The sequence below is a fragment of the Periophthalmus magnuspinnatus genome, chromosome 5, assembly GCF_009829125.3.
Source record: "Periophthalmus magnuspinnatus isolate fPerMag1 chromosome 5, fPerMag1.2.pri, whole genome shotgun sequence".
In the NCBI taxonomy this organism is placed as follows: domain Eukaryota; kingdom Metazoa; phylum Chordata; class Actinopteri; order Gobiiformes; family Gobiidae; genus Periophthalmus; species Periophthalmus magnuspinnatus.
Genome location: NC_047130.1, coordinates 14,655,493 through 14,668,438, shown reverse-complemented (window position 1 = coordinate 14,668,438; position 12,946 = coordinate 14,655,493). Strand labels below are relative to the sequence as shown.

The following is a 12,946-nucleotide window of genomic DNA, read 5'->3' as shown; positions in this document are numbered from 1 at the left end:
CACAAATATATCAAAGACAAGAGTCCAGCTTTTGCATGTCTTTATTGAATCTGCTCATATTACTACTGCTACGTTGCTGCTGCTGCTGCTACTAATACTGCTAGTGCTGCTATTAGTATTGCTGCTACTACTACTGCATCAAGAACAAGAGGACATGTGATTAGCTTTTACACATCTTTATTGAAGCTCCTGATTTCTTCACAAACACAAAGATTGGACAGTCCTTTTACAGTGCAGTATATGCAGTACATTCAGCCTCTCTCACTGTGACAAATACACCCACTTCAGGCTTAAAATGACACACTCTCTACATATGCAGCTGGACTGTTTACAATGACTTTATTTATTGTTTATGCCACTACCAAGTTTGGACTTGGCCCTGGTTTACTCAAGAAACAAATAGGCCTACGGAAACCAGTCAAAAATGTCCTAAAAATGGTTAAAGAGGGAGTATTTTGCTTCTATGGGGTATTAAAGAGGGGGTATTTTAAGTCACTCCCTCTTCAGAGCACTATCACAACACAATCAGTTGCATCCCACTAATGAAACTACTGCACATCACATCAGGTTTGTCAAGTTGTAGTGCACAGTTTTGTATCATGTTTTTATATATTTATGGAGAATTGTGACGTGGGAGCATGAGTGATGTAGACATGTGGGTGATGAAGTACTGCTAACCGTAAGGAGTTTATGAATGGGGCCTGGGGAAAGATCGCTAAATTAATCAAACCTGCATGGATGACATCTAAAACCTCTTCAGGCATGTTTTTGATGAGGGAACATTACTGTATAACATGGTAGAAAGCTCCATGAAATCGATTTTGCAGAATACCCCCTCTTTAAAAATAATATTGCCGTTATGAATAAACAGTTCTATTAAAAATTTGTTACATTTCAACTAGAATTCAGAGCTGATGTCATTTTAAGTCATGCAGATTTTGCGTTGCTCTGTTATCTCTGCTACTGGTCTGGACTTGTGACTAAACAAAAGAAAATAAAAGGTGATATTTTGAAAAGGGTTTGTGAATCTTTGCGTTGGTAAAATCAGATGTAAACTGTACACTTTCATGGAAAATTGCACACAAGTTCATTCATCACTCATCCCAAAGGCACTGGACCACACTGGACTCTTATAGTGTCAAAACTCCAAACCAAATCTGCCCAAAACATTTGACATTTTGTACACAATTCTTTTTTTTTCCCCCTTAATCATTCCACCCCCAGCATGTCTATGGCACCTGTGTTTAACATTTGTTTCATAAACTCTTAAAGCTTTGACTCAAATCCAAGCTGCACTGCAAAAAAGGAATATTTGAGATTTGAATTTGAAACATTTTAAAGTGCTCATATTAGTCTATTTTCTAATCTGGGTTATAATACTATTACCTCCTCAAAAACAGACCTGGAATTGTGTTTTGTTTCATTCACACATGTTTGAGTAACACTTTATTATTAGTCTGTCTACATCTCCAAAGCTCTGTTCCACCTTGTGATGTCATATGGCCAAACAGGAAGTGGTCCGCTGTGTTTTTAAACTCCATACACCTTCACTAGAATCATTTGGATGATTTCAGCTGTGGAATTGTCAATCTCTACTGAACTAAAGGTAAAAGGAGCTGTTAACTTGAAAACTACCACTTCATGACATCACAAGGTGGAACAGAGCATGTTGAGGTTTGGAGATGTAGACAGACTAATAATAAATGTGTGAATGAAACAAAACACAACTCCAGGTCTGTTTTTGAAGAGGTAACATTATATCATGGCTTAAACGTCGCAAGAGTGAACTTTGTGTAATATAGGTCCTTTAAAAGATGCAGTGAGTAACTTTTCACCTGTCTCCATGGAGAAGTAATTCCTCTGCCTAAAATGTTCCACAGTATGCTTTGAATATATCCACTTACATTTATTCAATTACAGATGATATTGCTTAAAAAAATAACTTGAACGACATACATTCGTTCTGTGTGTGGGCTTGCCTCTCCATAGATCTGACCTGAAACCCGTTGATGTCTTGTGCTCGTCTCCATGGAGATATGCGTTTGAAATTTAATGCTGTACGTGGCACATTCCAGGGTGAAACAATAATAATAACAACATCTCCATCAAGACAAGGTTCATTTGAGGTTTAGTTTTATCTCTCTTGTTTTTTTGTACATCTTTGTTTATTTCTAGCTTCATTCAGGAAATTTCCTTCTCCAATGGTAAATATTATAATTTTTTATCAGTTTTAAATCATATTTCAAAAAACTTCATAAACACAATGACTCAAAAACACCCAAATTTAATTTTTCAATATACCTTTTTTGCAGTCTTTCTACCATTCTACCCCCACCCTCTCTTTCTTTCTATCTTCCTCTCTTCCGTCTGAAACACATCTGTTAATTTTTACATAATTCACTCTTTCCTGGTTCGTCGACCCCATAAAACTGCAGAGACTTGTGCAAAAGATTGTTATTAATTCATATCTACATCTGAAACTCAAACATTGTCAACATTAGAAAAATACATTTACTTTTTATTAATTCATCCAGAGTCGCTGGTCCACACACCTGCAGGAAAGACAGAGAGTTCAAAATGAGACAGAAGCATCATTAGATTTAATATTTGACTCAGGGAATATTGCCTACTCTTTTCTAGTTTTGCAATTTTGTTGAAGTTTAAAATTTCACTTCCTGGTTGGACACATGCAACAGATGAGGTAATTACAAAACTGTTACCTAGCAACTATAATTTAAACAAGAGCCAACACTTTCAGTATTTTCCAACTTTTTGTTTTCTACTTTTCTTCACAAACTGCCACTGATGTGAAACTGATAAATATCGAGCACAGGTACTATCCACCAAACCAAGTCACAATTAGACCAATATATGAATCTGTCTGATCCATTTTCACTGAAGGCATCAGCTGCAGTGGTTCTACTCATAGAGCCGGTTCTGGGCTGGTTTGTTGACTGGTGCTGGCTCTCTGGCCCTGCTGTGACTCCTGCACAGCACAGAACCAGCCCTGGTTTGGTAGATAAGGTAATAGTTGCAGTAGTGGTAGTAGTGCCATTTCTGGTGCTGACAGTGACATAGACTGTATGTCAGCCTCTCTTCTGTCAGTCTGTCCCAGGGCATCTGTAGCTAATGGAGTAGTTCACCACCACCAGTGTGGAGTGAAAGAAGAATCCAGTAGAGGGTCTGTGATTATTACTGCTGCTTTCAGCAAAAACAAAACACTAAAACTCATGCAGGTAGGCCTACTTATGTAACAGAAGAAATACACAGGTGCAGTGACGGGTGCAGTGACGGGTGCAGTGACGGATGCAGTGATGGGTGCAGTACCTAGCTCTTCTTTGTGGATGTGGGCACTATGTCAGAGCTGTGCTGAGAGGAGGGCAGGCCCTCTGCCTGAGGCTTCTGCAACAACAACAAACAAAAGTGTATTTTAATATTTCTGAAAATAATGCACATTGTGCTTTTCACTGTTTGAAAGAACAACTACATCAAAATAAATACATGAATAAATCCCATGCAACAGGTGAGGAGACTCCGCCCAAAACTAGTCCCAGATCATTCCTCTCAAAAACACAACTTAAAACAAATGTAGCATTCAGTGTGTGCTGGATTACTGTGCTGTGCCAACATCTGGTCTGTGACAGCAAATCAAATAATACATCAAAATGAATACAATATTATATAAAAATTAAATTATCAATAAAATAATATACAAAATAATACTAAAAATGCAGGTGATTTAAAACACTTGGCCCAAAAGTAAAAATGACAAGACATGCAGCATCAGTCTCCCTCTGTCCACAGTAGAGGAGTCGCCGTGACGAGATCAAAACATAAAACACATATAAACACATATAAACACATATAAACACATATAAACACATATAAACACATATAAACACATATAAACACATATAAACACATATAAACACATATAAACACATATAAACACATATAAACACATACTTATATTTACACACATATGCCCACATGATATTAAAGACATATTAGAGACATGCAGCATCAGTCTCCCTCTGTCCACAGTAGAGGAGTCGCCGTGACGAGATCAAAACATAAAACACATATAAACACATATAAACACATACTTATATTTACACACATATGCCCACATGATATTAAAGACATATTAGAGACAGAGTCCACTCCATGCAGGCGGGTCTTACTTTAGACCGGGACCTGGACTTGGACTTAGCCTGAAACAGAGTCAGGGTTAGTTCTGGTCTCTACACCAGGGGGCGCTACAACAGGGCCACTCCTTTTATACCGAATATTACACACCATTTTAAGTGGACAGATGAACCCGGATATTTTATTATACTAAAGTCCATACTGAGGAATTATCTGTGTATTATTATTTGAGTAAGCATCAGGTTTAAATGTGTCTGTATTTTTATTTTTTGTATTTATATTTGTATATTTTTGTATTTATATTTTGACATCAGTCATCCTCCATGTTTCTCCATCCCCTGTGAGATTTTTGTCCTTTATTTTTTCCTTGTAATCAGCCATGTTTGTTTTGATACAGATGGACCATGCATGTCCCTGATTGACTAATCCACCTGTCAATCACACTCATTTGAACTCGGTCAGACTCAGCAGTGCCCAGACTCACTCTTCACAAAGTCTTAGAGGAGAGTGGAGTCTGGATCCAGGCAACAACCCTACAGTGATGTCAAGTTTTAATGAGAGCACATTTGTACCTTGGGTTTCTCGTTCTTTGACTCGGGCTTATCGGGCAGCAGTGTGTCAGACAGAGAGTCCAGAACTTTGCTCGCCATTGGCTGAAAACAAAACAATAAACAAATAATTAAATAAACAAACACATAAATTATCAATAATATCCTAATAAAGAATGTCCTCTACATCTGACCCAGCCTCATGTAAACCCAAGGACCAGATCTGAGCCTTACCCCGCACAGCCGGACACTTTTCTACAGAACTTTGGTTTATTGATATTTTGCAGCTAATGTCATACACATTCCCAAGAGGTGTGAAGCTAACTGTAGGCACTGCTCTGTCTGAAGCTCTGTTACTCAAGTTAGACTTTAATCTGAGGTTTATACTGACAGAATCTGACCATAAAGAACTGACTGAGCTGAACTACAACAGGTGATTTGTGCTGTTAAACAAGTCCCTCTCAAATAACATCACAGACACAAGCTAGCTAGCATTAGCCAACAGGTTTTCAGTCACTCTCGCCGTTTTGTGTAAAATTTACAAAATTTTTACCTTCCCATTTTCTTTAAATTTGTTTTGTCTTTTTTCTATAGTTTTCAGTTCTTAAAACTTATCAGCCTGTGTTTGCATTGTGTCACCATGGAAACTGCTGAACATTCCATCATAAACCTACATGTAGAACACCCACAGCGTGATGTCACTGCAAAGTATCAATAGGTCATTAAATGTGACAATTGTAGGGCTGCAACTAACAACTATTTCAATATTTGACTTGTCAAACTTGTTAACACTCTCGCCTCACAGCAAGAAGGTCCCTGGTTTGACTGTGTTTGAGTTTAGTCCAGTATAAGTGATTATTCTGATTCATATTTGCAGCTACTAACAATTCTAAAAAAAATATAGTTTAGTTTCACAATAAAAAAAACTCTGGCATCGGCCCTGCTGTGAGGTGTGAGGGCTAACCACTCTGCCACTGACCTTCTTTGCGTCTGTGGGGGCAGAGCAGACAGGAGCAGAGGCCACGGAGCTGACAGGAGCAGAGGGGGCAGCAGGAGCAGAGGGAGCGACAGGTGTAGAGAAGTCTCCTGCCAAAAGGTCCAGAGCTTTTGCATCGTCCATCGCCTTTTAAAAAAAAATCAAAATTGGGTGAATTTTACAAATTTAAACTGGACTCATTTGCGCCGCGGTGAAGCCTCATCTCTCACCTCTTTGGGAGACTCGGGAACTTTACTTTTCTCCTTCATTTTCTGAAAATCACAAAACAGAAATGTATTCAAAATTAATTTCAGTTCGATTGGTCCAAAATCACAAGTACCTTGAGGTCCTCCTCTGTGGGCCTGTACTCTGGAGGCAGGGTGTCGTCTCTCTCTCCCATTTTTATCAGACGCTCCTCCTCTATCTTTTTCTCCTGAAAATATACACAAATAAACTAGATGTCCTCCCATCCTCCTGTATCCCAGTGTCACATGCTTTCCCCATGTGACAGATGCCCTCCCTGAGAGTCAGATGCCCTCCCTGTTACCTTGACGACTTTCGTGGGCATGGGGGGCTCTGGTTGGGGCGTGGGGTTGATGTCTTTCAAAGAGTCTGACAGGGCATCCAGGGCAAAGTCTGCTTCTGCATCCAACTGAACACACAAATGTTGTACCTTCTCATTATTTGTTTGGGACTGATTTCACAAAATACAAATATGTTCAAAATAAACCCTCAGCCTTTTCAGCTCAAATGTAGTAAAGTAAAAGTTAACGTATCCACTTTAAAATTTACTTTAGTAAAGTACAAATACCTCAAATACATACTTGTACTAAGTACAGTACTTAGTACTTTTTCTTTGTTACATTCCAGCACTGCCAGGTTGCTTTTACCACCACAGTCTCCTGTATTCACGGAAACACTGATCTATTGTTATAACTGTGACAGAAAGTGCACGAAGGAGGCTGAGGTAAGAGACTAGGCTAAGCTAGCGTTAGCAGGGAGCAGCAGTTAGTGAGGACATACTGGTAATCCTGTTAGACTAGATTATTACTACATTATTTACATGTTCAATATGGTTTGTGGTTAAACACATTTGTTTGATGAATAAGGAACAAAAACAAAGCAAAAATCAGCTGTGAAGTTTCTGGTTTGACCCAGGAGTGACATCATCACTCATTTCTTTTATTATGTTTGTGTTGTAGTTCTCACCGCAGCCTGTGGGGGGCAGGCGGAGGACTGCACTGTGGGGGCAGCAGAAGCCGCAAGGAAGTCTCCAGAGAGAGCATCAAGGCCAGTCTGAGGAGGAGAAGAGGAGGGTTAAAGGAGTAACAGAGTGGTGCAGATGAGGAGGAGAGGGGTGCAGAGAGGAGAAGGAGAGAAGGAGGAGACAAGGAGGAGAGAAGGAGGAGAGAAGGAGGAGAGAAGGAGAGAGGAACAGAGGAGGAGCTGAGAGGTGCAGAGAGGAGGAGGAGGACAAGAAAGAGAGGATGAGTGGAAGGTGGTGTGGTTTTATTACTTCACCTGAGTGGAAGGTGCAGAGGAGGAGGACATAAAGTCTCCAGAAAGAGCGTCCAGAGCAGCATCTGCATCAGCCTGAGGAGAAGAGGAAGAGCAGAGTTAGAGAAAAAACAAAGAGGTGTAGAGGAGGACTTGGGGTGCAGAGGAGTTACCTGTACAGGAGCTACAGGAGCAGGAGCAGCACTCTGTGTGGAGGGAGCAGATGACAGGCTAAAGTCTCCTGAGAGGAAATCCAGGGCCTCGGTTGTGTCCAGAGAGGGCTGAGGAGCAGAGGAGGAGAGAGGAGGAGCAGTGGAGAGAGCAGGAACAGAGAAGGAGAGAGCAGGAACAGAGGAGGAGAGGAGGAAGAGAGGAGGAGCAGAGGAGAGAGGAGGAACAGAGGAGGAAGAGGAGGGGAGAAGCAGAGGAAGAAAGGAGGAACATAGGAAAGAGGAGGAGAGGAAGGGCAGAAGAGGAGGAGGAGAGAGGATTTGTATTAATCAATGGTTCTCAAGACTTTTTACACCAACTGCCAAAAAGAATACATTTTTCTTGCCAAAGGCACAACAACAATACAGACTGTAGAGAGGGATTTGAACCTGAAACCTCCTGGTCATGGGGCAGACATGAGCCATACCTCAGGTTTGGGAGGGGGCAGGTTTTTGTCCTCTGCTTTGAATCTGTACTCTGGAGGCAGTGTGTCCTCTCTCTCTCCCACTCTCACCCCCTCCTCCTCCTCCACTGTGGCCTCCTGAAACACACAAGAACAAACCAGGACTGAACCGGGTCTGAACCAGGACTGAACCGAGACTAAAGCCAGGACTGAACCTGCTCCGCCCTCACCCCAGCCCCTCCTCCTTGTTTTCTGTCTAATGGCATTGTTCCTGCTAAAATTAATGAATAAATCCTCACCTTCACTATCTGGTCTGGTCTGAGTGGAGCCTCAGGTTTGGGAGGTTCTGCTGTAGGGAGGAGGTCTTCAAGAGCACTCAGGGCATCAAGGGACATGGATCCTCCCTGAAAGAGAAGAAACATCAGACAGGAGCAAACAGGAGCAGAGCCAGAGGAGCAGAGCCAGAGGAGCAGAGCCAGAGGAGCAGAGCCAGAGGAGCAGAGCCAGAGGAGCAGAGCCAGAGGAGCAGAGCCAGAGGAGCAGAGCCAGAGGAGCAGACAGGAGCATCTCACCTGGTCTAGCGCAGGTCTAGAGTCTGTGACGTCTTTAGGTTTTTCCTTTGATTTTGTTGGTTTTGTTTCAGATTTCTTTGGCGGAAGAACAGCAGCAGACTCCACTTTCTATAAAACAGACAAGAATCAGACTAAACCATGTCTCAACCAGGAATAAAGCAGGAATAAAGCAGGACTAAAGTAGGATTTAAGCAGAACTAAACATGGACTAAACCTTGACTAAACCTGGACTAAACCTGGACTAAACCAGAACTGAACCAGGACTAAACCAGGACTGAACAGGACTGAACCAGGACTAAACCAGCACTAAACCAGGGCTAAAGAAGGACTAAACTATCATTGAACCAGGCCTAAACCAGGACTAAACCAGGACTGAACAGGACTGAACCAGGACCTGTGTGGAGGAGGAAGTGAGTCCAGCTTCCAGAGAGAATCCGTCTGGCTCCATCCGAGGTTTTTTATCCAGAGGAGCAGACACAGGCTTCTACATGAGACAAGACCATGTGATTCAACTGTGCAAAGAAGGAGAGAAGAAAGAAGGAGAGAAGGAGTTACCTGTGCAGGAGCAGGTGCAGCGCTCTGTGTGGTGGGTGCAGTGGAAAGACTGAAGTCTCCTGACAAGAAGTCCAGGGCGTCAGCTGTGTCCAGAGAGGGCTGAGGAACAGAGGAGGAGGAGGGGGAGCAGAGATCATGTTACCTCCAGGTTCTGTACATTATATATTTTGAATGTTTGTCTAAAAGTTTAAACAATAAAAGTTCCATGTAGTCTGCATTTGAGCCTCAGGGTTAAACCAGGTCTGGTTAGGATCCTGGTCTGGACTCTGGAGGACCTCTGGAGGACCTCTGGAGGACCTCTGGAGGACCTCTGGAGGACCTCTGGAGGACCTCTGGAGGACCTCTGGAGGACCTCTGGAGGACCTCTGGACCTTCTTCTCACCTCAGGTTTGGGAGGGGGCAGGTTTTTGTCCTCTGCTTTGAATCTGTACTCTGGAGGCAGTGTGTCCTCTCTCTCTCCCACTCTCACACCCTCCTCCTCCTCCACTGTGGCCTCCTGAAACACATAACGACATATATTGATGCAGCTGACGTCATAAACATTCCCTGAAGGTGTGACGCTAACTGCAGGCACTGTTCTGTCTCAAATTAGACTTTAAACTGAGCTTTGTTTTAACACAGTCTGACCACAATGAACTGATTTAGCTGAACTACAACAAATGAGCTGATTTGTGCTGTTAAACAAGTCCCTCTCAAATAACATTAGAGTGACAAGCTAGCATTAGCATTAGCCAACAGTTTTTCAGTGAGTCACTCTCACCTTTTTGTTGAAAATCAAACTCCTAAACAGGACCATGAACGCTCGGACTGATCACAGGCTCCTAAAAATGTGCCCTTTAAATCCATTTTGTATTTTTCTCGAGTTTTTAGACTACTGAAAAACTGTTTTGTGTTTGCTAATGTGTGCATTGTGTCTCTATGGTAACTGCTGAACATTCCGCAATAGAGATACATGTAAACCCCCCCCCCCCATATGATGTCACTGCAAAGTATCAATAAGGTCTGAATGTCTCCCTCGAATCCTGATGAATTTCAAACCCATCACTGTACATCTGAAGAGAACAAAACTAAATGTTTTTAAGATAAAGAGAATCCTTTCACTGTCCACCAAATGTATCCTGGGACGGAGGGTCACATGACATCACAGCAACATGAGTCAAAACAAACATCCACCACTGAACATAAATAAACAAGAGCCCAAGAATAACCATGACAACGCACCATCAGGGGACATTATTTATAAGGGACTACTTGATAGACTGTCTGAATATCTCACTTGTTTGTTGAACTTTGATACGGGAATTTTTAATACAAAATCTCATGATTGTCTACATCAAAAAACTGGCAGCACTAGAACTGAAATGAGAAAAAAGCTCTTTTTTGCTTCCCAAAAATGGGAAGAACATGTGAAACTGGATAGAGTGGTGCCACTAATGCACTTTAATAATCTGGTGATAAACATTTATAATCACATCTGCTCCTACAGACTCTGTCCCATGGCCTACAGACTCTGTCCCATGGCCTACAGACTCTGTCCCATGGCCTACAGACTCTGTCCCATGGCCTACAGACTCTGTCCCATGGCCTACAGACTCTGTCCCATGGCCTACAGACTCTATCCCATGGCCTAAAGACACTGACCCATGTCCTAAAGACTGTCCCATGACCTAAAGAGGACACTGTGGTCCAATTTCTGCGTATATGGATCCTAGCTGAGGCGTGAGACCAAAGTTTTCACAGGTCCTCGTTAGAACGCTCCTCCATCCAAACTAACTTCTGCACTCATTGAATGCTCTCATTCACTGATCAGTTTTGGGCAGAAATAATGCTCACACTTTCCAATGATAAGTAAAGGAGAACTGAGGACCTTCCTGTTTCACATGGACCTATGCAGTTCTGTTTTGTCTGAACAGGGCACTCATGAAAAAGAGTCTCTTTGGGCTCTCACTGTATAAATAAATAGAAATGAGAAGAATGAAATGTCATGAGAACATAACAGGAACGTCGCAATAAATCATTCGGCTGCATCTGAATGTTCACGCCGCCCCTACCCCCTCACCACACACCCCCTCCCTCACCACACACCCCCTAGCCCCTCCCTCACCACACAGCCATTAGCAAAGTCTAAAAACTCTGATAAAACTACATTTCCATCATGAATGACCAAATCTAACACAGGTATTTATGGTTTGATTTAACCTGGATCTCACATTCAAAAGATCTGAAACACTCCTCACCTTCACTATCTGGTCTGGTCTGAGTGGAGCTTCAGGTTTGGGAGGTTCTGCTGTAGGGAGGAGGTCTTCAAGAGCACCGAGGGCATCTGCATCCATCTGAGGAGCACATTAGACTTTCAGGATTCAAGGGTTTATCAACAACAACATGACAAATGACATTCTGAGCATTAAAAAGTGGACAGATGTACTTATAGCAGTAACAACATGACACGAGGCAGAGGCAGATCCAGCAGTAGATGAGCTTGGTGTAGATGAGTTTGGTGTTTATGAGGTGTAGATGAGTTTGTTGCATAAAAGTGTAGATGAGTCCATGATTGTGTTTAAATGTGTGTACTCTATGGGTTCTCTCTAAACTCGAACCGAATTGAATCCAGTTCACATGGACAGAGGGAGGAGGAGAGGGTGTTGTGAGTCCTTTTCTCCACAAAACTCAAAAAGTTAGATAGACAGACAGATGGATAGATAGAAAAATAGATAGATGAGATTTAAACGGGACATACTGAGGGAGCTTTCACTGGAGGGGCCTGAGCTTTAGACGAGGGCGCCATCTTGGGAGGAGCTGCAGCGGAGGGTTTGCCCTGAGACAGAAAATGTATTTATTTGACTCAGTTGCTCTAAACAAATATCCAGTCATTGCAAAATCTCCATCTGAACAGTGGACCTCAAACACATGTTGTATCACACACATAGAACTTGTGGATATGGTCAGGTCTTTGGCCACAGTGAGGAGAGGCTGTCAGTACTACACCTAAAGTGAGTCATCTGTTCTTCTCATATAAAAATAAAGCCTTAAAGTCAAACTCACCGCTGGGACGGCGGCGCTGAGAGAGAAACTGTCTGAGGCCACGTCCAGTTTGGCCTTTTTATCAGCAGGGGGCGCTGAAGACTCAGACTTCTAAAGCACACACACACACAAGAGGGTTTATTTACTCAGTTGTTTTGTTACATTATTGTAGTTGGTCAGACTTTTGTGAGCTTCACCTGTTTTAAAGCCCCAATATGTAACTTTTTGGCCAAAAAATAGACTAAGACACAAATGATGTTTTTGTTTTGTTTTTTTTCATTACGGATGTTTTTATTGTTACTATTGTCCTCACTGTGAATGGGCTCGCATCTCCATAAACCCGACTCTTATTTGTTCTGGAGTAGGGCTTTCTACTTTTTTCTATGGAAATGTTGTTCCTTTGGCTAGAAAATTCCACAGTATGACATTAAACTTATCTATCTCCAGAGGGAATATTCCAAACTATAATTTTAATTTTCTATTTCTATGAACACATGCAGATGACTTTCCACCTCCAGAAAGTTTCATACTGTAGCTTTAAATAAAAAGTGATATATTTAAATAACTGAGATAAGGAGGTGTTCTGGACTGTGGTGAGCTCTGCCACTTTTAAATAAAGTTATAATTTTCAAACTCTGACCTTAGGTGGGGGAGCGGCAGCAAAGTTGGTCTGAGCTGTGGACGCGGCGCCGATCGTCTCCACTTTCTTCTGAGAATAAAAAACTCACATGAGACAAACAGAGACAGGACGCAACAAGACAAATCTCACCAGACCAGATTATGACATCATTATAATCTATAATCTGAGGAGTTAAATCACAGTTTTGGTCTATGTCTGTTTTATTTCATGTTTTTGCTGCTCAGCCAATCATGAATCAGTGCTAGTGCAGCCTCTGGAGCTCAGTGAGTGAAATCTGGAGGTTTTTTTCACATGACGCCTGTGCATAAAATGAGAATGAGACAAACGTGTGTCTGTATCTGCACACTCAGGCTCTGGACACACAGGCTCAGATGG

At 42.0% G+C, this 12,946-nt stretch overlaps 1 protein-coding gene across 27 annotated transcripts in view; it reads right to left on the bottom strand.

Annotated features, from left to right (window-relative positions):
- Positions 1-160: 160 nt before the first annotated feature.
- cast (calpastatin) overlaps positions 161-12,946 on the bottom strand; it is a 52,199-nt gene continuing 39,413 nt past the window's right edge. For 17 of the 27 annotated variants that reach the window (XM_055222055.1, XM_055222061.1, XM_055222072.1 and 14 more), the window contains 21 exons: positions 12,572-12,640; positions 11,953-12,042; positions 11,648-11,725; positions 11,148-11,243; positions 9,293-9,406; positions 8,911-9,009; positions 8,750-8,839; positions 8,356-8,463; positions 8,083-8,187; positions 7,808-7,921; positions 7,344-7,451; positions 7,195-7,266; positions 6,883-6,969; positions 6,221-6,325; positions 6,014-6,106; positions 5,904-5,945; positions 5,677-5,820; positions 4,722-4,802; positions 4,185-4,214; positions 3,328-3,402; positions 161-2,552 (listed from right to left, as the gene is read on the bottom strand). In XM_055222055.1, the coding sequence (XP_055078030.1) occupies positions 3,328-3,402; positions 4,185-4,214; positions 4,722-4,802; positions 5,677-5,820; positions 5,904-5,945; positions 6,014-6,106; positions 6,221-6,325; positions 6,883-6,969; positions 7,195-7,266; positions 7,344-7,451; positions 7,808-7,921; positions 8,083-8,187; positions 8,356-8,463; positions 8,750-8,839; positions 8,911-9,009; positions 9,293-9,406; positions 11,148-11,243; positions 11,648-11,725; positions 11,953-12,042; positions 12,572-12,640 (1,800 nt within the window). In that variant the 3' untranslated portion in view covers positions 161-2,552. The remainder of the gene's footprint in view (positions 2,553-3,327; positions 3,403-4,184; positions 4,215-4,721; positions 4,803-5,676; positions 5,821-5,903; positions 5,946-6,013; positions 6,107-6,220; positions 6,326-6,882; positions 6,970-7,194; positions 7,267-7,343; positions 7,452-7,807; positions 7,922-8,082; positions 8,188-8,355; positions 8,464-8,749; positions 8,840-8,910; positions 9,010-9,292; positions 9,407-11,147; positions 11,244-11,647; positions 11,726-11,952; positions 12,043-12,571; positions 12,641-12,946) is intronic. The other 10 variants (XM_055222059.1, XM_055222050.1, XM_033967119.2 and 7 more) reach the window with 3 other exon arrangements.